A 25,697-nucleotide genomic window follows, 5' to 3' on the forward strand; every position below is an offset into this window, starting at 1 on the left:
CCATAAGTTTGTGTTCTACATCTGTGACTCTGTTGTTTGTTTAAAGGAAGTTTTCGGTGTGGAGTTTTCTTTCTCCCAGGCTATGGACTCCAACCAAACTTGAAGATCCCTTGGCCACTGACTTTGATTTTTTTGTTTGTTTGTTTGACCGCCCTGCGCAGCATGTGGGATCTTAGTTCCCCAACCAGGGATTGAACCTGTGCCCCCTGCAGTGGAAGCTCGGAGTCTTAACCACTGGACCACCTTGGCCACTGACTTGATACACGTTAACCATTTCCTCACCCCTTCTGCATTGAGGGGCTCTTGATTTTCTCCATCCTCTTTTTCCCTTTTGATTTACCGGCTTCTTCAACTGATTCCTTCTCAGCTGCCATCTCCTGTTCCTGACTTTGAAGCTCCTCATCTGCCAAAAGAATCGCAAGTGGTGTTTGTGTCTAGACCAGAGCTGGAGGGTCTGTCTACCCCAGAGAAGACAGTTACTGTGTTTATATTAGTAACTTTAAAAAATGGTCAGAAATGATGATTTAACCCATTTAAAAGTTGGTTATTTTTCTAATTTCTGGTTCCTCTGGTAGAACATTCATTTGACTTCTTTTTACATGCCTGTCTGCCATCCTCAGGCCTTCACACGAACAGTATCTTTTTTTTAAAATTAATTTTTATTGGAGTATAGTTGCTTTACACACACCGATAGTATCTTGAAAACTACTGCCTTGTGAGTTTTCACTGTTACCAAGCTTGCATTTTTTCTGGTTCTTTGTCAACTGTTTTTTTCCCCCTCTTCTTTCTCTACCATATCCTCTTCTCCCTCCCTCTGGGTAACTTATGTTAATGATCAAGAATCATTTGTTCTGTATGTTTCTCCACATTCATTTAATCTTTTATAATTAAAATACATGTGTATACACACACACGCACGCAGGTTTTATTGCCATTGTCTTACAAAAATTGAATTATATATAATGTTCTGCATCTGTATTTTCTCTCTTGGCACTACCCTGTCAAAACCTTTCCAAGCTAGAGTTCTAAAAATTCTTTTTAAAAGGCTGCATTATATTGCATGATGCAGATATACCAACAATTGCCTATGAAGTAATATTGACTTTGTTTCCAATCTTTACTACTATGGACAGTGAAACAACAGACATCCTTGAGCATGTTTTCTTATGTACTAAGGATTTTGTTTGGCAGAGATTTCCAGGTTGGGTTGCTGGGCCAAAGAGAATGTGTTTATTTTTAATAGTTGTGGTCAGGTGTCTTTCTAAAAATTTCTACTGGCAGTGCATGAAACTACCCTTTTCTTACTTCCTAATAATAGTTTTGAGTGTTGTTTTGAAGTTTTGTCAGTCTGATGGTTGAAAAGTGGTGGCTCACTGTCATTTTAATTTGCATGTTGATTGCTAGTGAATTTCAGTTTTTTTTTTTTAATATTTGTGAGCTATTTGGCTTTGCTCTCTTGTGCAAAGCTGCTTCATACTGTTTGTCCAATTTCTTGTTAGATTATTTGTCCCCTTGTCAATTTGTGAGAGCTCTTTGTATATTATAGTAATTAATTAACCTTTCATCTGTTTTCTGTGTTGCAAATATTTTTTTTCAAATCTGTCCATTATCTTTGTAGGCACAGGTAATAGTATCTGTTACAATACTACATTTAAAATTTTTTACATGGTTAAATGTCTTTTTACTGATTCCATATACCAACCTACCAGTTTCTGTGTTTTCAGTGTTTTAAGATCTTCCTCAGTGTTAGAGTATGCATGTGGTCTTTTACATTTTCTTACAAGATTTTTAATGTGTACAGTTAAGCCTTTGATCCATCTGGAATTTATCTTTGTAGGGTTTCTGAGATAAAACTAAAACCAATTTTAGTTTCTTCTAGGTGGATGCCACCTTTCTCAGAGATCTTTTTGGCTCGTTATCTCTGGCTGCAATTTACTTTCCTTCCATTTACCTAGCACAGAGAGAGGGTGCTCTAGGCCAAAGCACGGAGGACTAATTGAGAGCCCTGCGCTGATTTGATTCACTGTTCCCAGCACCCCTGGCACAGCAAGGAGTGGGAGAGAGCCTTGTACGCTGGTGCTGTCACGCTGAGGAGGAGGATCCCAGCCTTAACCCCAGCCCTCATTATCCTTGCTCTAGATGAGTTTGCCTGAATTTTCAAGGATGCTTACGTCTGCCCACCTGATGGTAGATGATGCAAATAATTGAGAAGACAGGCTTATGGAAGCCCAGTCCTCTTCCTCTTTCTCTCCCTCCTCCTTCAAATGGGAATCATACAATTTATATTACACTGTAACTTGCTTTTTTTTTTTTAATAACTTGGCCATGTATTATGGACATTGTTTCGGGTCAATAGGTAACATAATGGTGCAGCCTACCATCCATGTCTTCTTTATGTGTAATTAAGAAAGAAAAACCAGTGCCAGTTTTAATTGGATAATTTCATCAATTATGAGGCACACTTGGATTTCTGAGACCTTAAAATGTGGGGAAAAAAGGTGCTTCTAGGTTGTTTAGGTCTGGCATCTCATTCTTTTAAAATTTCTACATAATATTTTGTAGTGTGGAGGTGCTGTAACTTATTTACTGTTTTCCTGTTAATGGACGTTCAGGTTGTGTGTAGTTTTGTTTCTGCTTTTACTATTATAACAATGCCGCAATAAAAATATTTGTGTATATGTATGTCTTTGCCTACTAATGCTTTTATATTTAATTGTTTATTTCAACTTTAAAAAAAAATAAATTAATTTTATTTATTTATTTTTGGCTGCATTGGGTCTTTGTTGCAGTGCGTGGGCTTCTCATTGCGGTGGCTTCTCTTGCTGTGGAGCATGGGCTCTAGGCGCACAGGCTTCAGTAGTTGTAACACGTGGGCTCAGTAGTTGTGACTCGCTGGCTGTAGAGCGCGGGCTCAGTAGTTGTGGCACACGGGCTTAGTTGCTCTGCAGCATGTGGGATCTTCCCGGCCCAGGGCTCAAACCCATGTCCCCTGCATTAGCAGGTGGATTCTTAACCACTGTGCCACCAGGGGAGCCCTATTTCAACTTTTAATTTTGAGATAATTATAGATTCACATGCAGTTGTATGTATGTGAATAATATAGAAAGATCCCATTTACCCTCTACCCAGTTTTCCCCAGTGGTCACATCTTGTAAAATTCTAGGCTGGCATTTCAAATTTCACTAGTTTTACTTATACTTATTTGTGTGTGTGTGTGTATTTAGTTCTGTGCAGTTTTATCACTCTCTAGGTTCATGTGTCCCCCACCACAGTCAAGATACAGAATGGTTTCATCACCACAGGGTTCCTCCTGTTGCTTTTTTATAACCATGCCCACCTCCCTCCTGTCTCCTCCCTCCCCATCCCTAACTCCTGGCAACTACCAATCTGTTCTCCATTTCTATAATTTCGTCATTCCAAGAATGTTATGTAAATGGAATCATACAGTGTGTAATTTTTGGGATTGGCTTTTTTTTTTCACTCAGGGTAATTTCCTTGAGAGTCATCCAGATTGTTGCATGTATCCGTAGCGTGTTTCTTTTTATTGCTGAGTAGTATTCCGTGGTCTGGATGTACCACAGTCTGTTTATTCATTGAAGGACATCTGTATTGTTTTCAGTTTTTGGCTACTGGAAATAATGCTGCTATAAACATTTATGTACAGGTTATTTGTGTGAACATAAGTTTTCATTTCTCTGAGATAAGTACTCAAGAGTACAATTGCTGGGTTGTATGATATTTGCATATTTAGTTTTATAAGAAACTGCCAACTGTTTTCCAGACTGGCTGTACCATTTACATTCCCACCAGCAACGTGTGAGTGATCCAGTTTCTCTGCATTCTTGTCAGCATTTAGTACTCTCATGATTTTCTATTTTGGCCATCCCTATAGGTGTGTAGACATATCTCACTGTAGTGTTAATGTGCATTTCCCCAATGGCTAATGATGTTGAACGTATTTTCCTGTTCTTATACATGTGTATCTTCTTTGGTGAAATATCTGTTCATGGTTTTTGCTCATTTTCTAATTAGTAGTGCTTTTATTTTTATAGGATAAATTCCTAGAAGTAGGATTGCTGGGTCAAAGGGTACAGGCATTTAAACAAATTGTACTGCTTGGTCTCTCTGCAGAAGGATGTAGGAATTCACATTTATATTCCAATCAGCAGTACCCATTTACATGTACTCTTGCTAGATCTGTGACTGGTTTGAAATTGATAGTCCTAAATTGATATCTTAGTATTTGCGACACTTTCCTGGTCACTAGTGAGACTGAATATCTTTTCCTATGTTTATTGGCCAACTGTATTTCCTCCCTTCATGGTTTGTTGGTTCACCTTCTTTAATAGTCTTTTAATTTTTTGAGTTGCATGTCTTTTTTTTGTCCATTTGTGGAAGCTCTTCGTTTACTATGGCCCTTAATTTTTTTTCAGTTGTGTGCTGTAAATATTTTCTCCAGTCTATCATTTATTGTTTTACCATATTTATATCTTTTGCTGTGTTGAAATTTAAACATTTTATGTGGTTAATTCTATGAACCTTTAAAGTTTTGCTTTGAGAGTATACTGTCCTGAGGTTCTTCTGTATTTTTCTCTATCATTTTTTCTACATTTATATATTTTTTTGATCTTAACCCATCTGGAATTTAGCTCTGTGATGGTTTGAGACAGAAGTTTATTTTTATTTTCTTTCAGCCCTATAACCACTTGGGTCAGTGCCACTGGTTAAATAGCCCATTCTTGCCCATCTGAGTTGAAGTGCTACCATTATTATATATAAAATATTTCCATATTCATTTGGACTTTTGGAGGGGGATTCTCTATACTGCTTCATCAATTTGTTTATCTCTGTACCCAAAACCACACTAGGCCGAGTCCTTCCTGTGATTAGTATTGGAATTGTATTAAATACATACATTAATTTGGGAAGAATTAAGATTTTTATTTTAATAAATCTTCCCATTTAGGAAAACAATATTTCTATTTATTTTGAGCTTTACACCTTTTAAGAATATTACGTTTTTCTTCATATAGGACATGTATCTTTCTTATTAAAAATATGATTTATTTTACTGTTGTTACTGTTGTGAATGTAGTTCGCCTCCACCATTTTGTTGACTTAAAAAAAAATCAACTTTTAATGTTACAGTTTCTTTTATTGCAATATTTTAAATTTGCGGGTTAGAAACCTTTTTATATCTTTTTGTAGATCTGCTTTTTTTTCACTTAACATTATAATCCAAGCTTTAAAAAAAAATGCCATTTCAAGTTTCCAGTAAGCATTTTAATAGTTGCGTGATTTTTTTCTCACCATAACTTTGATGCCATATTTTTTCTTTTTTTTAGCTCAAGGTAGCAATATTTCTGGTTCTTGAGACATGAATACTTTTTAAATGCTTGCTTTAGAAAAAAAGCTAAGTCAGAAAAGCATAGAGGCAAGAAAGTCATCAACAGTAATTATTTTACCAAGTCACTCTTAATTTTTCACAAAATCCCCTTCAGATTTTTTTGTGAGTGTTTTTTTAGCATAGTTGAAAACATACTTAATATACAGTTTTGTACCCTGCTTATTTTTCATTTTATGTTATAAACCTGTTGGCTTATCATTATAAGCTCTTGGTAAATAAGGGCTAAATGGCATTCGATTTTGTGTTGTATTATCATTTAACCAATTCCCCAAGTGTCAAATCTTTATGTGTTTTTAACTTTCCACAGTTGTAAATAATGTTTTGAATATTTTCATTCTTAAATCTTTATCTGACTTGTAGCTTACAACCGAGGATTGATTTCTGCCAGTAGAATTCAGCGGTTAAAGGATGTGAACCTTTCTGAAATTTATAACACATAAATGTAGGGCATGGCCCATTTCAAATGGCTGTCATGTGATGGCCTTGCTGTAGTTGATGATTGTACTGTCTTAGTTGATGATTGTACTGTCTTAAATCTGAGGTATGGCTAATGCTGTTAATGGCCCGTTTTTATGGGTACAGTCGACTCCGTTCTCAGTGACATTGGAGCTTTCCACACGAGGATGATCCAATCCATTTTCATGATTGTACTTTTCACCAAAAGGTTCTAGTAAAGCTGTAACGTAGTGAAAGGATCAATTTGAAGTTATGCTGTCAGGAGGTTAATTTGATGCAGTTCTTAAAATGCAGCTTTCATTGCTGATCCTTTCTGTCTAATATTTGCCATAAATGTCTAACATTTGCCATAAAAAGTACAGGATTCTTAGGATTCTTATTATAGATTAATGTGGCAGGTTAAGCGGTCTTGAAATTTAGGACACAGCTCAGGAAAACCAGTGCTTGCAGAATTTTAGCAGCAAACCAGTTAAGCTCGTGCAATATCCAGCTGTGCCGGCGGGTGGTGAGAGACTTAAAGTCAGCAGGAGGAGGTTATTTCATTTTCCACTCCTTCATCAAGCTTTTACTGGGCACCTTGAGGGCAGTTTTTTAAAAACAGCTTAACTGAAGTCTAATTTACTTACCATAAAAATCTACTCCTTGTACGTGTACAATGTAGTGATTTTTTTTTTAAAGTAAATTTATAGAGTTATGTAACCATCACCACAATTCAGGTTCAGAACATTTTCATTGCCCCAAAGAGTTCCCTTGTGCCAGTTTACAGTTAATTCCTGATTTCAGCCTTAGGCGACACTAATCTACTTGTAGTTTCTATGTATTTACCTTTTCTCGACATTTCATGGAATCATACAACGTATGGCTTTTGGGTGTGACTTCTTTCCCTTAGCATGATATTTTCAAGGCTCATCCTTGTTGCAGCATGTGTCAGTACTTCATTCCTTTTTATTGCTGAATAGTAGTCCATTGTATTGATATACCACATTTTATTTATCCATTCATCTCGTAAACAGCTATATGCATAAAAACTTGAAGTGATTTTCTTGGCTGGTGCTTTTTAAAAAAATTAAAACATTCACTGTTACGTGCCCTGCTTAATTAAGAACATGGCCAATTCATTAACTTATAGTAGAAGTTAGATGTGAGAAAATGCCGTGGAGGCAGCCAATCCTCCCACCGCCTGCCCTCCCCTGCCGCGTGTCAGAGAGCACTCAGCAGAGAGCATTCTGGGAAACAGGAGAGACTGAGCTGAGAAAATAATGAGCTCTGTGAAAGCAGGTGCCCCTTTCATTTTTGCAGAAAGTATCATATGCCTGAGTCAAGGTGAGAAGAAATGGAAAACCTTCAGGTGACATGATTATAAATCAGTGCCCATAGCGTGCCCACCACAAGCTGAAGGGCTTAGATTCATGTAGTTGGACCAGTGTGTTCTCCTTGGTTCCCTAGTCTATTTTTTTAAATTTTATTTATTATTAATTAATTAATTAATTAATTAATTTTGGCAGCACCAGGTCTTAGTTGCGGCATGCAGGGTCTTTTAGTTGCGGCATGTGGACTTCTTAGTTGCAGCATGTGGACTCCTAGTTGTGGCATGCATGTGGGATCTAGTTCCCTGACCAGGGATTGAACCTGGGCCCCCTGCATTGGGAGCACAGAGTCCTACCCACTGGACCACCAGGGAAATCCCTTGGTTCCCTAGTCTTAACTGACCTGGATTTGGATTCCAAATTATACAAGATCTCCTGAGATGCATCTCTCACCTAAGTATACATCAAGTCCATGTTCTGAGTTCTTCGAGGGGAGGGACCATATTGGTCACATATACCACAGATGGCAGGCATTGTGCTAGGTGCTGTCGCCACTAAGATGAACGAGGCGTGATCCTTGCTCTCTGGAAACTCAAGTTAGCAAGAGGAGACAGCTGTGGAAAGCAGATTGTTAACAGAGATTGACCAAGTGCTGCAGCAGAAGGAAGCTCAGCATGAGGAAGCACTCAGGAAGGCTTCCTGGAGGAAGGGACCCTTGAGCTAAGTCTTGAATGACCTGTAAATATAAGCTCAGGTCAAATGGGGAGGTGAAAAGGGGACATGGAGAGGGTGTTAAGTAGAATGGCCTTCAGCAAGGCAGGCATCATAATGAACTAATTATAGGACTAATGCCCACCTGGGTTTTCTGCTGTGTTGGGTTGGTTGTGACCTGTGTGCATCTGGAAGGTAATGCTGCTGATGTAAGCAAACCTTGGGGACTGGGTTTGTGCTCTTCGCCTGCATTCCATTCCCCTTAGGGGCCAGATGTTATAGAGTTGGTGGGGCAGTTACTGACTTGTGCATTGGAGCCAAACAAACCAACGGGGATTGTTGAGTTAATCATTGTATTTGCAGATGATTCGTTTAAAGATGTGGTTTATTATGGAGAACTCTAAACACAGACCAAGGTTTTTGCCCTCCTCCCCACCCCACCCTGAAACAGGGCCCTGGTCAGGCTCCGTTTTGCTATGCCTTGCTTTTGGTTCCTGTGGGATTTAGATAGTTTTGGCGGGTGTCCCAGCTTTCAGGGAGCCCTCAGATGTGTGCCTGTGTGGACATGCAGAGAGACTAACATATGCACATCTAATATTTAAGAGTGACATCTGCCACAGCAAAAAGGGTTGTTTCAATGTGGGGGAGTATTCTGGGACCCAGGGTTCAAGGTTAATCACCTTTTTACCTATCCACTGAAAAAGCATTTACGGAGCACACGCTGTGTTCCAGGCACTGAGTGAGCTAGGTGCAGGGGAGCCAGGAGGACAAGGTAGGAGTTGGAAACCAAATAGTGTAGTTGAGGACAAGTTCAGTTTGGGATGCCAGGTGGGGCTCCTTCCTGTAGAGGACTAACTTTTTTTAAAAAAGTTTTTATTTTATATTGGGGTATAGCTGATTAACAATGTTGTGATAGTTTCAGGTGCACAGCAAAGTGACTCGGCCATACATATACATGTATCCATTCTCCCCCAAACTCCTGGAGGGCTAACTTGGATCATTGGCAGTAGTAGCCTAGAATTCTGGGATGGATTAGTGATGTCTGTCACGGGCACAGACTAGAGGATAAATATTCGTGTGCTGTGTATTTGCTGATGCTGGGTTAGCGTTTTCTGGTGTAGACAGAAGACTTGAGTAAAGGTGGCATATGGGAGGGAGTTGACTTTTGTCTTAGAATAAAGCATGTTTGTCTTGGTGGCATGGGGTGTAGTGGAAACTACCTTGGATCAGCATGGGGGTGGGTAGGGTAGGGCTGGAGTACCCATGTTGCTGCTAATTATGTACTTACTAGGTACTGTCTCTTAAATGTCTCTAAGCCTCAGTTTCTTGATGTGTAAAATGGAGATAATAATACCTGCCTCAACCATATCATAATGTTGATGGGAGGAGCTAGTGAAATCATGGATGTGAAGATGTTTTACCACCCACAGAGTGATAGACTCTTGCAGTATTATAACTACAGGTGTGGGGGTGGGTGGAGCAGGAAATGCCTGCAGTTATGCAAGGATGAGCCAGATGGTGGTGGCCTCAGGGTCTTTGCACTGGGTCTGTCTGCCCAGCCTGCTGCCTCTTGTCATATCCAGGTCATAACTCTAAGGTTACCTCCATTCGGGCCACAGAATCTAAGCCTGTTCTTGCCCTGGCTCCACCTACCACCTCATCCTGTTTTATTTTCTTCAAAGGTCTCATCAACTGATATGGTCTGGTTAGCTCATTTGTTTTTGTATCTTCCCCTGCTAGAACATGGAAACGTGGTGAGGCAGAGACCCTTTTCTGTCTCACTCCCACCATCATATCCTCAGAGCCTAGAACAGTGCCTGGCACGTAGGAGAAGTACAGGATTTCTTAACATTTGCTGCATGAGTGATTGCAAGGGTCTCTGAAGTGCACAGACCCAATTGGGCTGGGGGCCCAGGAGCCCTGTGAGGATTGTTAAGAATTGAGTGTAGTTGCTGTGACCTCATCTCTCTGTGAACATGTTCCTGAATCTCCCATTTCTTTGGTTACTGATAAATCAATTCAGTTAAATGTACAGTAATTGTAACTTAATTGACAATTCCATCGACTCTGGATCTGACTTCACAATGTAATCTCTTACAACAAAACAAAGGACAAGAATCAGAATTCATATTATTTTTTAGGGTATATAACAGGCCATGAAATTACACAGTGTTTCCAATTTGGCAGGCTGGTGAATTCAATCTCTTAAAAGATAATCTTGTTTCATAAAGGACATGATATGAATTAGAGTTGAAACTTGTGAATTGGATACAATTAACACCCAACCCCTCCCCACACGGAACTGATTTGTTTTTAAATTGGCTTTTATTTTTATTTTTTTCTCCCCTGCTGGCTGGCACCAGTTCCATATCCCCTTGTTTCTTGTGAATTGTTACTGTGCTTTCACCAGTCTGATGAACTTGGCTAGACTGTGTGGGGCTTCCCTAAGTTATGTGAAATGAACATAAATGGAGATTGGTGTGGAGTCAGTCACATGTCAGTCACCTGTCTGTAAATCCAGGTGTCTAGTGTGTACCCTCACTAGCTCCCTGGAAATGCCGGGGCCGCCCTGGTTGTTTCTCTGCCTTCACAGGGTGGATTGATGAATCATTGGTTCTCTCGCAGGGTAACCTGTCTGTGTGCCCAGTTTGAGGCCGTCCTGCAGCATGGCTTGAAGAGGAGTCGAGGATTAGCGCTAACAGCAGCCGCGATCAAACAGGCAGCAGGCTTCGCCAGCAAAACCGAAACAGGTACTGCTCGGCCTGATGCATCCCGGAGGATGTTCCTTTCTCTTGCTCTTTTAATTTGTGTTTATTTTTTAATAGCGGGCAAGGCAGTCATCGTGCGGGACTGGTGGGGGCCAGTGGCACGTTGTGGTGCAGAAATCCGTGGTAAGGATGTCTTACTTGCAGTCAGTTAGGGTGTTGTCTGGTATCTTAATTTAAATGAAGTCAGCCTTTGTGCAGAATTCTCAGAGCCACGTGTTGTGGTCTCCGAGGGGCTCGGGGGACCTGGAGCTAAGGTGCTTATTTCACCAACATGGTGTGGCAATTGCTGTGAAACTAATAATCTGTTCTAACTTTATGCACAAGGATAGCATGGCGTTTCATAATTAAATCTGTCTTCAATAACAGCAGCAGAAAACAGGCAGGTCTCTGAGCTTATAGTTCTGCTGCCATCCATTTTAAAATTGTCACAGCATTTCCCTTGTCCTGTGCTCCTGTGTCTCTGAATGACAGGGATAATGCTAATAATAATAATTCAACGCTCATGGGTACTTAGTGCAAGCCTGGCACTTTGTTAGTCTTTTATATAAATTAACTCGCTCAGTTCACACAATAGCCCTATGAGTGGTGGGGACCTTCATCTCTCTTCTCCATGGTACAGATGTGATTTGTTTGAAGCGGTTTGCTTTGGATCTGAACTTTGAAGTGTATCATGTCATATAAACAACATCCTGTGTGTTCCACCCCACGCGCACATTTAAAAGAGCAGGTTCTTTCAGACCCCGCTTGTGGCTGCCGCCCTGAATTCCCAAGTCCTTCTTGTTACTGTGATATCAGTGTCACTGCTGAGAAAAATGTGTCACCTTTTTGCTAGTTCACCTCCTTTCACAGCAAAACATCAGTGCTCACCGTGTTTGGTAGCGGTGTTTGTGGAAATTCTCTGCCCACTGAAGCGAACCCTTTGCCTTTCCTCTCATGTTGGCGCGTCTCCTTTCCCTTTTCTCTCACCCCTTCAGCAGATCTTTCATCCCTGTTCATCTCACCGGTTGCTCATTTTCAGAAATGAATGTGGGTCCTGTTGGGGTCAGGGGATGGCTGCAAGAGGGATTCCTGTCACCGTTGATTTTTCTTCTGTGTTCCCGGGTCCCTTCCTTCAAAGTCAGGGACATAGGGGGCCAGTTCAGAGAAGAGCCGGTGTCAAGGGCCTCAGTCCTCGTAGAAACCACAGCCAGCTCCTTGGCCACCTCGGATGTCCGCCTCAGTCGTCTCGGTGGCATTTTATGTACAGGATGCTTCCCTGAGCCTCTGTGTGGGGATGGCGTAGGGCTGGTTGATGGCTGTTTGAGGACATGGCTTTTCCGAGAGTCCTCCTTGGCTTGCTGGGCCCTTGTGTTTCTTCTCATTTCCTTCTTACCTGTCTGTGGGGCAGCTACCTCAGAGGAGCTGGTGTGGAATAGACCACCAGGCTCTGGGCAGCTCCTGGGCATGGCAGAGGCAACCCTGGCTTTGGAGTCAGACTCTGAGGGTAAGTCTGGCATGACCCTGGGAAAATGCCCCTCTGTGCCTTCATTGTTTGCACCTGTAAAGGCAGAGCATCTCGTCTCCCTGGGGGATTGTCAGGAGGCTTCAGTGAGACTCTCGTGTGAAGCACCTGCTTCAGTTCATAGACACTCCCCCCCCAATAAATGTTTAACCAGTTACCCTCTTCTCCCAAACACCCTTTAAACTTTTAATCTCTTTCTCCACCTCACCCCCTCTTGAGGCTCTGATCTTTTAACCATGAAGAATGTCTCTACCTATTCCCGTCCAGACTAGAATTCTTATCTTTTTGTTACTTGGCCCTGATAATCACAGAAGCACCTACACGTTTGCAAGACATCGCCAGCCTTCGCCTTCTTGCTGTTTCCCTGCATCTTAGCATGATTTCTACACTTGCATCCTGAAGAGGCTGAGGAGCAGTCTCTGGCTTTGTTTTTGCCCAGGAGGGTGTGCTGGGCAGCCTCCTGGCCAATTAGAAGCAAAGCAAAGACCGAACTCGCTTAGCCCTGGAGTAGTTGCCAAGGGCTTGTGTCATCATTGCTGGCAGCGTTAATTAACCATTCACGGGTGTAGGATGGTCCTTGGCTGGTTAAAACCTCTTTCCTGCCGTTGAATGTTTGATTAAAAACCTCACGAGAGAGGGGGCAGGTGTTTCTTCAGCTGCTCAGAGTTGGAAAAGATCAGATCAATGACTTGTTACGGTTGTTCTTAAAGCCATTGGAATGACCTTGCCAGGCAGAATGAATGAAATGGAAGTCTGAAGAGAAGGATCCGACGGGAATGAGCGTTGCTCTGCTCCCTTGTCTCTGCTGGCTGCTGGGCTGGGCCCTCTATGTAGCTTAGCGATCGGACGGCAGGGTTGAAATCCCCGCTCAGCGACTTGTCACACATGAGCTCTCTGGGACACCTCCTCTCTGAGCTTCTGTTTCCTCGTGTGTAAACTAAGGGTGATAACGGGACCCGCCTCGCAGGGTTGTGGTGGGGGCTTGAGGCCTTGGTACTGGGCTGCCCGAGCTGGTGCGTGATGATAACATGCCAGTAACATTCCAGCGTAGGTGATGGTGTCTTTACTTTTCAGATGATGACACTGAGGCTCAAGTAAGTTAATACGAGGCCCAAGTTCCCATGGCTGGTAAATGGCAGAGCTGAGGATTCCTACCCAGGTCAGACTGATGTCAAGAAGTTCCTGGCCCTTCCCCGCTCCCCACCTCCTCTGGCAGTAGGCCTGGTGCCCATAATTGCTCCTCTGTAGACCACTCTAACTCAGTGAACTGAACTGAAAGTGACAGGAGAGAATGAGTAACGGTGAATTAATCCACAAGGCTGTTGCATTAGCTCTGTTTCTAGATGAGGAGAGAAAAGCTGAACTTCAGAGTAATGACTGAATAAAATGACATTGTTGAAAATCACAATACAGTAGATAATACTGAGAGTCTGCCAGGGGCATGACTGCATTTGGTTGTCTGCAGTTAGGGTGCATGTAGGACTGAGTTTGGAAACTGGTGCCCTTGCACAACGTATTAAAAAAACTTTTTTTTAAAGTTGCCAACATTTAAAAATTATGAGATTTTATGTTGAAATATAGATTTCTAGATTTTCTTAAACTTGAGGATCTGTGACTCTGGGCCTACATTTACTGTTGACTTTGTTTGGAGCCCAGCACCCCTGCCCTTTGTAGATGGGGCAAAAGTACTCCAGGTCACCACAGTCTCCACCCCTCCCTATCGCCCCTGACACTTGAGATAGAATGTCGATTGCCATTTATTGTTGTACTGTTGTTATTGTTCCCACTGTTCTAATTGGAAATTCAGCAGTTTTCAAGGGTAAACACCTCTCAAGTTGTAAGCCTTTGAAGCCAGTTTCTAGAGTGCTAAAACCGTTGTTTTTGTCAATTTTGTTCAGTTTTATAGTTGCTTTTTGGGGAGAGGATTTGTTAACCTTCTCACTGGGCTGTAGCCAAAAGTCCCTTATTTTTTGTTTTTGTCTTGATTTTGAATACATTCTTGTCTTCGCATGTATCTGGTATTTTCGACTGAATGCCAGATGTTGTGTATGAAGAATCGTAGAGATAATTTGAAGTTTGGAATGATTGTATCTTTTTTCAGAGAGGATTTACTGTTGCTTCTCAGACAGTTAGGGTAGAGGGAGATCAGTTTAATCCAGTCAAGGGATCAAGCCAGTTCACACCTGGCCTTTAGCATTTGTGATGCCTGATGTATTTCTAGGATGTAGTTCTTCGGGGTTTCCAGCTTATATCAGTTTCCTGGAGTTGCCATAGCAAATTTGCACACCCCAGGTGGCTTAAAACAACAGAGAGAAATTTACTTTTTCACAGTCTGGAGGCCAGGAGTCCAAAATCTAGGTGTCGGGAGGGTTGGTTCCTTCTGGAAAGCTCTGAGGGGAGGGTGTGTTCCTAGCTTCTGGTGCTTGTCAGCAGTCCCTGCCATTCCTTGGCTTGTAGCTTTATCACTCCAGTCTTGGCCGCTCTCTTCACATGGCCTTCTTTCCTTTGTGTCCATGTCTCTCTGTGTCCCCTCCTCTCCTTAGAAGGACACCAGTCGTGTTAGATTAGGTCCAGTATGACCTCATCTCAACAAATTACACCTGCAAAGAGGCTTTCCCCAAATAAAGTCCCATTCTGGGGTTCCAGGTGGACATGAATTTTGGGGGGCACTGTTCAGTCCAGTACACAGCTGAATCCCTGAGGTGTTTTCCAGTGCCCTTCCTCATCTGCAGGTCCTGAACTCTAATTTTTTTTTTTTAAAGACCCTGTGGGAATTCTGAAAGCTCCACTTAACTTCTCATCAGAGAAGCTCTGTAGTTGGGAAAAGCCTTAGGGCAGAATAAGGCTCTGTAGACAGGAGTCATGTCTGTGGACATCCCTTCTCTTTGGGATCTGAGTTCCTCATGTCTTTCTTGCCTTCTTGCCTTTGCAGAGCTCCTAGTCCTTCAGTTTTGCTTTAATTTAAAAAAAAAAAAAAAAAAAAAAAAGGCTGGCTTTTTCAGTTGCTGTTTTTTTCGTGGGGGAGTTGATCTGGTTCAAGCTAATCTTCCACAGCCAACAGTGGACCCTTGGAGTGATGCTTTCAGCTTGTGCCTTTTCCGGTGGCCAGATGTGCCCCCTCTGTGCGTGACCATCTTCTGTTACTTTTCTACAAATCAGGTACCAGCTTTTCCTCCTAAGAGCAACTGTAGCCTGGGAAAGGGAGTTTGCACGCAGTTTTCCTTCAGTTTTGTGCTGATTTTAATCAGTACCCACATATATCTCCCATTCCCTAGTTTGCTGTCTATTAGGGGGTTTTATTTTGTTTGTTTTTGATTTTAGCTTAGTATTCAGGTTTCTTTTTGTTTTTGACTTGGGAGGCTTTTACCCAAACATCCCTGACCTATGAAATGTTGGTAAGGTAAACATCATTCTAAGCAGTTATGCTGCCAGCTCAGCAGTTATGCCGTCTTGGCGGGCATGGGAAACAGTGTGCATCCCAAACTGCAGTCCCTTTGAATAGATCGTCCAGTTAGTTGAGTTACGCAGGACCCAGAGAAGTTTAGAATAAGGTCACCTAGTGTGTCTCCTTTAGAATTCAGACCCCAGAAGTGAGAGCCTACTGTGTCCAGTAGAGCCGTTTCCTCTGACTTTTGACAAGTGACTGGATTTATCTGCACAGACAGTTGATTTGCCGGTGGTGAGATGGGAGCCTGCATTTTCCGAGCCTGTCCTGAAGTTTGTTTAACCTTTCCATTCCAGTTATGCAAGGTAGCGTGAATCATTACAGCCGACACTGGTTATTCCCCACCCAGCAGTTCCATCCCTTCTTTCTTGCTAATAGAACTCTGGTTTTGTTCTGATGTTGGGTGGCCACGAGCTTCAGGCCTGAGGCTAGCCACAGGAGGAGTAAATCTGGATCAGATCAGGCCAGCCATAATAATTTCCAGCCTGCCAGTAGTTGGTTTAGGAATAGACATGTGATGCAATTCTGACCAAAAGGAAAGGTCTACTGACGGGCTTCTGAGAAAACTTCTTGCTGTTTGAACAGAGACACAAGAAAGCTTATTTATGGCCTTGGGTTGTTTTGTGAGACTGTGATGTTTGGAGCTATGGCAGTGATGTTGTGACCATGAGGAGGGACCAAGTCTGAAGATGAAAGCCAGTACATTCAGGATGGCAGCTCAGAAAGATGGAAAGTACTTGGACCCTGATAATGTCACTGAGCTACTGAATTAACCAACTCTGGAACTGCCCTACCTCTGGACTTAATGTTATGTGAGATAATTAGTTCCCTAATATTTTAAGGCATTTTGAGTTGGATTTCTTTTCACTCGCATCCAAAATCATCCTAACTCAAACAATAAAGAAAAGCAAGACAACTTAAAGAAAAAAAGAGACCTATGCTCCAGAAATGGGAGGAACAATGTGATTAGCACATTCATCTTGGAAATGACACTTGGGTGTTTTCTGCTCTTTTCAGTGAACCACAGGTTTGGCTTTCTTAGTGTTTGCTAGTGACTCATATTGAGCAGTTCTTGTGACCCAGGGGATTTGTTAGACCCTTCGCGCTCATTGTTCCACTTTACTGCTAAAATGATTATGCATAGTGAATAACGGTGTTCCCATTTTACAGGTGAAGAAAATGAGGCTCAAAGAAATGAAATAATTTCCTTAGTGTTCCAGAGCTAAAAAGTGGCAGAGCTGGGATTTCTACTTAGGCAGGCCTACACGATTGTGATTCTGAAGCTCCTACTTTTATTTATAATGGCATATTGTTTCCAGAAAGAGGGCTCTCTGAAAGATCATGACCCCTCCCCCCCAATTTGAACTCATGAGTAAATTAAGCAGCATTTTATTATTTATTTATTTATTTATTTTGGCTGTGCCGGGTCTTAGTTGCTTCATGTGGACTCTTAGTTGTGGCATGCAGACTTCTTAGTTGTGGCATGTGGGATCTTTAGTTGTGGCATGAAGACTCTTAGTTGCAGCATGCATGCGGGATCTAGTTCCCCAACCAAGGATCAAACCCAGGCCCCCTGCATTGGGAGCACGGAGTTTTACCCACTGGACCACCAGGGAAGTCCAAGCAGCAAGTATTGAGTAAGTTAAGAGCACTCAGAGCAGGGCTCAGCAAACCATGTCCTACCACCTGTTTTGTAAATAAAGTTTTATTGGAACACAGCCACAAACATTCATCTACTTAGTGTCTAGGGCTGCTTTTAGGCCGAGTTGTGACTGAGACTATCTGGCCTCCTGACTTTCTAGCTCCTAGCATAGTGTCTAGAAGTATATGGGTTCTTCAGTAAAAATATGTTCAATAAATACCTTTTGGTTGGAAGGAAGGGCCTCATTCAATGTGCATAGTACTATATTTCATGATTCCCAAGGTACCTTAAACCAGGATCACTCCAGAGTACTTCCTTTTCCTGGTTCATAGCCTGTGCCTTCTTGCTGTGTCTTCACATGGTGGAAGGAACCTCTTTTATCAGGGCACTAATCCCATTCATGAGGGCTCCACCCTCATCACCTAAGGGTCCACCCAAAGGCCCCATCTACTAATACCATCATCTTTGGGGGTTAGAGTTTCAAGAGTTGAATTTTGAGGGGACACATGCCGATTATAGAAGTGGCATTTCAATGGCATAACCTTGGAGTTTGATGTTCTTGTTAATCACTAAAATATCATCATCAGGTTGTGTGTCGGCAGTCTGTTACAAGGTGATGGGCATGATTCAGAACATACCAGAGGCACATTTATTATTGAGGTGCCTGTCTTGTAAAATTTAACTGTAACTTTCCTTATCTGTTCAGCAGCCTTTTGGCACCTCTGACCTTGACACTTTGTCTCCCACTCTCTTCTGTAATGCCACAACCTCTGGGCTTACTTTCTACTTCTTTGCAGATCCTTCCTGGCATATCCCTTCTACACTCTCAAACATTAAATATTATTTATCCTCGGATTCTGTTGTTGACTCTTGTTTCTACACGTACTGTCTGAATTCCTTGGTGAAAATTGCTATCTGTGTGTCGATTACTCTTAGTTATACCTCCTGCAGATCACTCCCGGTCTTCCTCTTGAGTGTCCCTATTTGGATGTACCACGGGCTTGTCAAGGTCTGCACGACTGAATTCTCATCCCTATCCCACCCCCATGTTTGCTCCTGTGTTCCTTGCTTAGTGAATGGCTCTGCCCTTCACCCAGGTCCCCCGACCAGCCTCGGGCTTCCTCCCAGCCTCCTCCTCCTCTTCCTTCCCCCACAACCGCTCAAACTTCTATTTTTTTTCTCCCTCTCTTTTAGAAATTGTCATAAAGTATACATAACATAAAAATGACCATTTTAACCATTTTTAAGTGTACAGTTCAAAGGCATAAAAGTACATTCACATTGTACAACCATCACACCATCCATCTCCAGAACCTTTTCATCTTCCCAAATAGAAACCCTGCCCCCATTAAATAATAACTCTCCATTTTCTCCTCCCACTAGCCCCTGGCAACCACCACTCTACTTTATGTCTCTATGAATTTGATTATTTTAGGTACTTCATGTAAGTAGAATAGGACAATAGTAGACAATACTTGTCCTTTTGTATTTGGCTTATTTCATTTAGCATAATGTCTTCAAGCTTCATGCATCCTTTTTAAGGTTGGATAATATTCCATTGTATGGATAGACCACCTTTGTTTATCCACTCATCTGTTGATGGACACCTGGGTTGCTTCCACTTATTGGCTATTGTGAAAAGTGCGGCTACGAACATGGGTGTACAAATAACTGTTCGAGTCCCTGCTTTCAATTCTTTTGGTTACATACTCAGAAGTGGAATTGCTGGATCATACAGTAATTCTATGTTTAATTTTTTGAAGAGCCACCATACTGTTTTCTGTACTGGGTCCTCCATTTTATTTTATTTTTTATTTTTTTAAAGTTTATTTATTTTATTTATTTATTTTTGGCTGTGTTGGGTCTTTGTTGCTTCTCATGGGCTTTCTCTAGTTCCGGTGAGTGGGGGCTACTCTTCGTTGTGGTGCTCAGGCTTCTCATTGAGGTGGCTTCTCTTGTTGCCGAGCACGGGCTCTAGGCACACGGGCTCAGTAGTTGTGGCTCGCAGGCTCTAGAGCGCAGGCTCGGTAGTTGTGGCCGCACGGGCTTAGTTGCTCCGCGGCATGTGGGATCTTCCCGGACCAGGGCTCGAACCCGTGTTCCCTGCATTGGCAGGCGGATTCTTAACCACTGCGCCATGAGGGAAGCCCGGGGTGCTCCATTTTAAATTACCACCAGCAATGCACAAGGGTTCCCAATTTCTCCACATCCTCACCAACACTTGTTATTTTTTGTGTTTTTGATAATAGCCACTCAAATGGGTGTGAAGTGGTATCTCATCCTGGTTTTGATCTACTGTCTCTTGAAGTTTCAGATTTCTCTCTAAAAGTCATTTTTGAGCTCCCCACCAGTTCAGCTGGATGGTGCCCCTCCAATCGGTGACGACCCCCCACCCCCACCCTGCAACGGTCCTGAGTCCTCTTCTCACCAGACCCCTGTGTGGCACCACCATTTTCTTGTCTCCCTCTCTCGGTGGTCAGGGACTGGCTCCGTCCTTGCTCACATTTGTAGCTCCAGTGTATTGCAAGGAGCCTGCAACTACATTCAGAACAGTGACTCGAGGACCCAGATGTCAGGTCATGCTGCTCATTCTCCTGGGATGCCAAACCCCGCCCCCTTCCGTCTGTACATCCTCACAGTTGAAAGCAGGTGGTATTAATATACCCCCAACTGTAATATTAGAGAAACCTACTTCCTTGATCCTCAGGGGGGATTTTTGAAAGTGGTTGATTGCGTTTAACTCAAATTGGAAGTTATATTTTGCTTCACCGGGGCACCTTGGGTAACAATTTCATTTCTGTAGAGAATTGTTTGCAGAGGAAGCTGCATGTGCCGGGAGAACCCCAGGCCCATCCTTTTGATCGTGAGGGGAAGTCCACTCCCTCACCCTCCCATCCCTATCATGTTTTCAGTTCCCTCTTTGTGTTTCTCTGTTGAATTCGCGAACTTGCAAATCAGCTAGTTCTGGTGAAAGAGAGTTGGGAGGATGTCTGCCAAAAGGGCAGAGAAGACGTCCAGGGTGGCGATAAAAATGTTCAGCAGCTGGTGGGGAAGTGCTGGTCTTAGGGAGGGAGCCAAGGCCAGAGCGCTGTCCCCCACGGGCGAGGTGTTAATCCGTGAGTCACTGGACTTGGGCAATGTCCATAGGGTCCTGGGAGGGTTCTTGACTGCTGGAGTGGCTGAGGGCTTGGGCCAGTGGCCATTTATTAAGGGGGATGAAACTGCCCCAGCATATTAGGATTTGTTGTAGCCAGACTGATGCCTCTTGGCCAAAGGGGACCTCTGGCTGTTTCAGAGGTATTTAATCTTTTTTTTTTTTTAATGAATGAATGAATTTATTTTTGGCTGCGTTGGTTTTTGTTGTTGTTGTTGTTGCTCTGTGTGGGCTTTCTCTAGCTGTGGCGAGCGGGAGCTACTCTTTGTTCGGTGCAAGGGTTTCTCATTGTGATGGCTTGTCTTTGTTGCAGAGCACAGGTTCTAGGTGCACGGGCTTCAGTAGTAGTTGTGGCTTGCAGGCTCTAGAGCGCAGGCTCAGTAGTTGTGGCGCACGGGCTCTAGAGCGCAGGCTCAGTAGTTGTGGCACACGGGCTTAGTTGCTCCGCGGCATGTGGGATCTTCCCGGACCAGGGCTTGAACCCATGTCCCCTGCATTGGCAGGCGGATTCTTAACCACTGCGCCGCCAGGAAAGTCCCGGGTATTTAATCTTGATGTCCTGTAAATTAAGACTCAGACCTGGCCTCGGAGTTGTCAGTTTTGAGTTATTATCCAGCCTGTTGGTTCCATGGGTACTTTGCTTCGCTTCTGTCAGCATGAAAATGGCTCTTGCGCAGAGGATGGAGTACACCCCCAAAAGGAAACAGGGCACAGGTTTTAGCAGTGGTGGAGAAAGTTCCCACTTGTTCATAAGGGAGGTACCATAGCCCCTTGTGTCACGTGGGTGAAGGCCAGGTGTGCTCTGTTGAGGTGTTAGAGCTGGGAACTCAGCCTTCAGATGATCACAGGGGCCGGACAGCTGACAGAGATGAGTGAACCGGGCTGGTGAAGGGTGCCAGGGAGCAGTGGCACCTGAGAGTCACCTGGCCCCTGCAGAGCAGGCTGGGATGTGTAGTCAGTCTGCGGATTCAGGTGGAAGAGAGGATAGATTCGGATGAGCAGCTAGCAGTCTGCCACGGTGGAGCTTTTCCTCTGCTCTGTAGAGTGGTCAGAGACACCTCTTCATGGGACATTTGAATAGAGACCTAAGGAAGCGAAGGGATTAGCCATCCTGTTATTGGGGGAAGGAATCCCAGGCGGTTCAACAGGTTCAGAAGCACGTAGCAGTCAGTCTCTCGTTTGCTCGCAAGTTGACTCCCTGCCCTTGCCCTGCAAACTCTATTTCCTGGGTCCCCTTGCCCATCATTTCAGTGGGAGGTGGTGATACGGTCAGCAGGTGAGAGGAAGAAGGGAGCTGGAATATTTCTTCCTCCCAGCCCTGCTTCAGGGGGCATCTCTAGCCGTGGCTGTGCTTCCTTCATGGTCCTTGGAGGTCCCCCGTGGCTGCCGGTCAGGCCTTCCTCTTGTCCCCCCACTTTCCTCCTAGGTGCCTCTGCCACAGTCCAGCTGTTGCCCGCAACCCTGGTTACACCGCCTGGGAACACCTTTTGTTCCTCTGGCTTTAGGGATGGATTAGCTTTCTGACGTCAGTTATCTCCGGGTGCCCTCGTTATCTCCTGTTTGGCTTTCTGGCTCTTCCAAAAGCTCTGTAACAGATGTCCTGTTTGAAATTCCTTCAGTGGCCTAGCTGGTGTGGTTTCTGTTCTCAGGGCTGGGTGGGCCCTGAGGTGGAGCAGGCTTGGCTGGTTGGAGGGGCGGCCAGGAGACCAGTGAGGCTGTTGCAGGGTGAGTGACAGGGAGAGTGGGACGAGGTGAAGTGGAGATGTAGTGGGGAGCCCTGTCACGTCCGGGCAGTAAGTGGTAATGTATCCTCCTTTTCTTGCTTTATTTTTGTGATCTCCTTTCACCTCTACCGAGATAATTGGCACTTGTTCTGTAGAGTCAGTAGGGATGTTTAAGTTTAAATCTACTGAAGTCTTCCAAAGCAATCCAGCATCTCAGATCATTGTGCATTTATTCATTCTTTTTAAAAAAATTTTTATTGGGGTATAGTTGATTTACAATGTTGCTTTAGTTTCAGGTGTACAGCAAAATGAATCTATATTCATTCTTTAAAAATGTATCACGTGGGGGCTTCCCTGGTGGCGCAGTGGTTGAGAATCTGCCTGCCAATGCAGGGGACACGGGTTCGAGCCCTGGTCTGGGAAGATCCCATGTGCCGCGGAGCGGCTGGGCCCGTGAGCCACAACTGCTGAGCCTGCGCGTCTGGAGCCTGTGCTCCGCAACAAGAGAGGCCGCGACGGTGAAAGCCCGCGCACCGCGATGAAGAGTGGCCCCCGCTTGCCACAACTGGAGAAAGCCCTCGCACAGAAGCGAAGACCCAACACAGCCATAAATAAATAAATAAACAATACTTAAAAAAAAAAGTAAAAAAAAAAAAAAAAAAAAAAATGTATCACGTTCCGGGACTTCCCTGGTGGTCCAGTGGCTAAGACTCCGTGCTCCCAATGCAGGGGACACAGGTTCGATCCCTGGTTGGGGAACTACATCCCACATGCCACAACTAAAAGATCCTGCATGCTGCAACTAAACATCCTGCAAGTGGCAACGAAGATCCTGTGTGCCACAACTAAGACCCGATGCAGCTAAATAAATAAATATTTTAAAAAATGTATCAAGTTCTGAATTGTACACTTTAAAATGGTGAATTTTATAAGTGAATTTTACTACAGTAAAAAAAAACCTGGAAATGGCTAAGTTACCTTAAACTGGCAAGTTTTGTTTTTTTCTGAGTGAAAGGAGTTTAAAAACTAACTGAAAGGAAATTTAATAGCAGAGTTAATTTCAGTTGCAGAGAAATAAAGACAATTCCATCTTTACTAAAAAAAAAAAAGTATCAATGTAAAGTGATGCAGCTGCTGTGGAAAATAATTTGATGGTTTTTCAAAAAGTTAAACATAGAATTACCAAACGATCCAGCAATTCCACTCCTAGATGCATACCTAAAAAAACTGAAAGCAGGGACTCAGATACTTGCACACAAATATTCATAGCAGCATTATTCACAAAAGCCAGAAGGTAGAAACTTCTCAAATGTCTATCAGCAGATGAATGGATAACAAAGTGTGGTATATACTATATATAATGGAATATTATTCAGCCATAAAGAGAAATGAAGTACTGCTACCTACTATAACATGGATGAACCTTAGAAACATGCTAAGTGAAATTAACCAGTCACAAAAGGTCATGTGTTGTGTGATTCCACTTATATGTAGAATCTAGAATAGTCAAATTTGTAGAGACAGAAAGTATGTGGAATAGAGGTTACCAGGGGGTGTGGGAGGGGAGGATGGGGGGGGATTAGTGTTTAATGGCTATGAAGTTTCTGTTTGGGATGATGAAAAATTTCTGGAAATGGATAGTGGTGATAGTTGCACGACCTTGTGAATGTACTTCATGTCACTCAATTTTACACTGAAAAATGGTTAAAGTGGTAAATTTTATTATGTATGTTTTACTGCAATTGAAGAAAGCAAAAAAAGAAAGTCCCAAGTTTACATACTTCGTACAAGTCTTAATTATGTGTTCTTCATGGTTAAAGCACAGCCCCTGTGTTCTAGTTCCAGGAGGCGTCTTATGGCTGGTTGGGCGATGGCCATGTGACAGAGCCACAGCCCCTCGTTGGAAACTCTGCTTTGCCGCTGCATTTGTGTCTTGTAGTTGGGCTCATGCAGATTGGGGTGTGACTGAGATTTGGGGGCACCTGTGCTCACCCAGGTCTCAGGCTGGAATATGGAAACACTTGGTTTTGCCTTTTGTTCCTGGAATGGTTGATACGATGTATGGCTGATTCTGTTAGCTTCCTGCCTAGAATCCTTTCCCCTTTTCTTCTTTGGCTTAACAGAACCCTGATTTTGCTTGGGGCTGTGGGATGTCCTTCTCTAGGTCATGGCTCATGTGTGATTTAGCCAGTCTTGACATGTTCTCCACTCCCTTGTGCTTTTCTGGGGTAACTCATCCTTGCCTGAAAAAAGGGAGTGATAGAGCTGGCTTTATCTTTTTTTTTTTTTTTTTTAATTAATTTATTTATTTTTGGCTGCACTGCAGCATGTGGGATCTTAGTTCCCCGACCAGGGATCGAACCCCTGCCCCCTGCAGTGGAAGCGCGGAGTCCTAACCGCTGGACAACCATGGAATTCCCAAGAACTGACTTGCATCTTAACCTCTTTCTTCTGCTCCAATTGTGAATGTGAGGCCCAGAGTGTTGACAGTCCTCTGAGACAGCAAGGGTAGAGGGTAGAGATTCTGCCCATGACAGAGCCTTTGAACCAGCTGTCTACCTCCAGACTAAGTATTTAAGAAAAATAAGCCTTTCTTTGTTTACAAGGAGCCTAGCTCCTTGTAGTTGGGTTTTCTGTTTATTGTTGAGCAGTGCTTTTGTATGTGTGTTTATTTTTGAGGGATGCCATCGCCCCTTGAATGTGTGCAGGCATTGCTCAGGGCCTGCCATGTTCTCGGCCCCCGAAATGATTGTCAGATGGTTGAAGAACCTGCCCTAGCTCCCTGCATTAGGCTTCTTCTGGTTGCAAGTGACAGCCAAAGGGCACTTACTGACTGACGTAACCAAGGAAACTAGGGGTTGAGCTGGATCCAGTGGAGTAGCATCCCCTACGTCTGTCCCTTGGTCTCTCCCAGTTCCGCTTCTCTCTGGGTTGGCATCTTTCCCAGGTGGGCCACTCTACCTGATAGGGGAAATGGACCCAGGAAGCGCCAGATTTACACGACAGTTATAGCTCCCACTTCTAGAACGGCGGTTGGCAAACTTCCTTAAGGGATCAGATAGTAAGTATTTTAGGCTTTGTGGGCCATAAGTTTCTGTAGCAACGTCCCAGCTCTGCCTTTGTAGCAGGAAAGCAGCCACAGATGACTTGTAAACAAATGGACGTGACTGTGTTCCAGTAAGACTTTATTTACAGGGCTTCCCTGGTGGCGCAGTGGTTAAGAATCTGCCTGGCAATGCAGGGGACACGGGTTCTAGCCCTGGTCTGGGAAGATCCCACGTGCCGCGGAGCAACTAAGCCCGTGCGCCATAACGACTGAGCCTGCGCTCTAGAGCCCGCGAGCCACAAGTACTGAGCCTGCGTGCCACCACAGCTGAAGCCTGTGTGCCTAGAGCCCGTGCTCCACAACAAGAGAAGCCACCGCCATGAGAAGCCCATGCACCGCAACGAAGAGCAGCCCCCGCTCGCCACACCTAGAGAAAACCCGCACAGCAACGAAGACCCAACACAGCCAAAAATAAATTTAAAAAAACACAAAAAGTTTATTTACAAAAAGAGGGGTGGGGATGCTGAATTTGGCCC

At 43.6% G+C, this 25,697-nt stretch overlaps 1 protein-coding gene and 1 non-coding gene across 5 annotated transcripts in view; one reads left to right on the forward strand and one right to left on the reverse strand.

The window, feature by feature from the left end:
* SNX29 (sorting nexin 29) overlaps nucleotides 1-25,697 on the forward strand; it is a 569,335-nt gene that overhangs the window by 34,326 nt on the left and 509,312 nt on the right. The window contains exons 4-5 of one of the 4 annotated variants that reach the window (XM_036826192.1): nucleotides 10,507-10,631; nucleotides 10,707-10,772. The exons of 1 other annotated variant lie outside the window; for it this stretch is intronic. In XM_036826192.1, the coding sequence (XP_036682087.1) occupies nucleotides 10,507-10,631; nucleotides 10,707-10,772 (191 nt within the window). Of the gene's footprint in view, nucleotides 1-10,502; nucleotides 10,632-10,706; nucleotides 10,773-25,697 lie in introns of those variants that run through there. 2 more of the 4 variants (XM_036826193.1, XM_036826195.1) reach the window with 2 other exon arrangements.
* TRNAG-CCC lies at nucleotides 7,472-7,544 on the reverse strand. The gene has a single exon. It is a non-coding gene; the product is annotated as a tRNA-Gly (tRNA).

Source organism: Balaenoptera musculus, chromosome 15 (assembly GCF_009873245.2).
Source record: "Balaenoptera musculus isolate JJ_BM4_2016_0621 chromosome 15, mBalMus1.pri.v3, whole genome shotgun sequence".
Taxonomy (NCBI): Eukaryota; Metazoa; Chordata; class Mammalia; order Artiodactyla; family Balaenopteridae; genus Balaenoptera; species Balaenoptera musculus.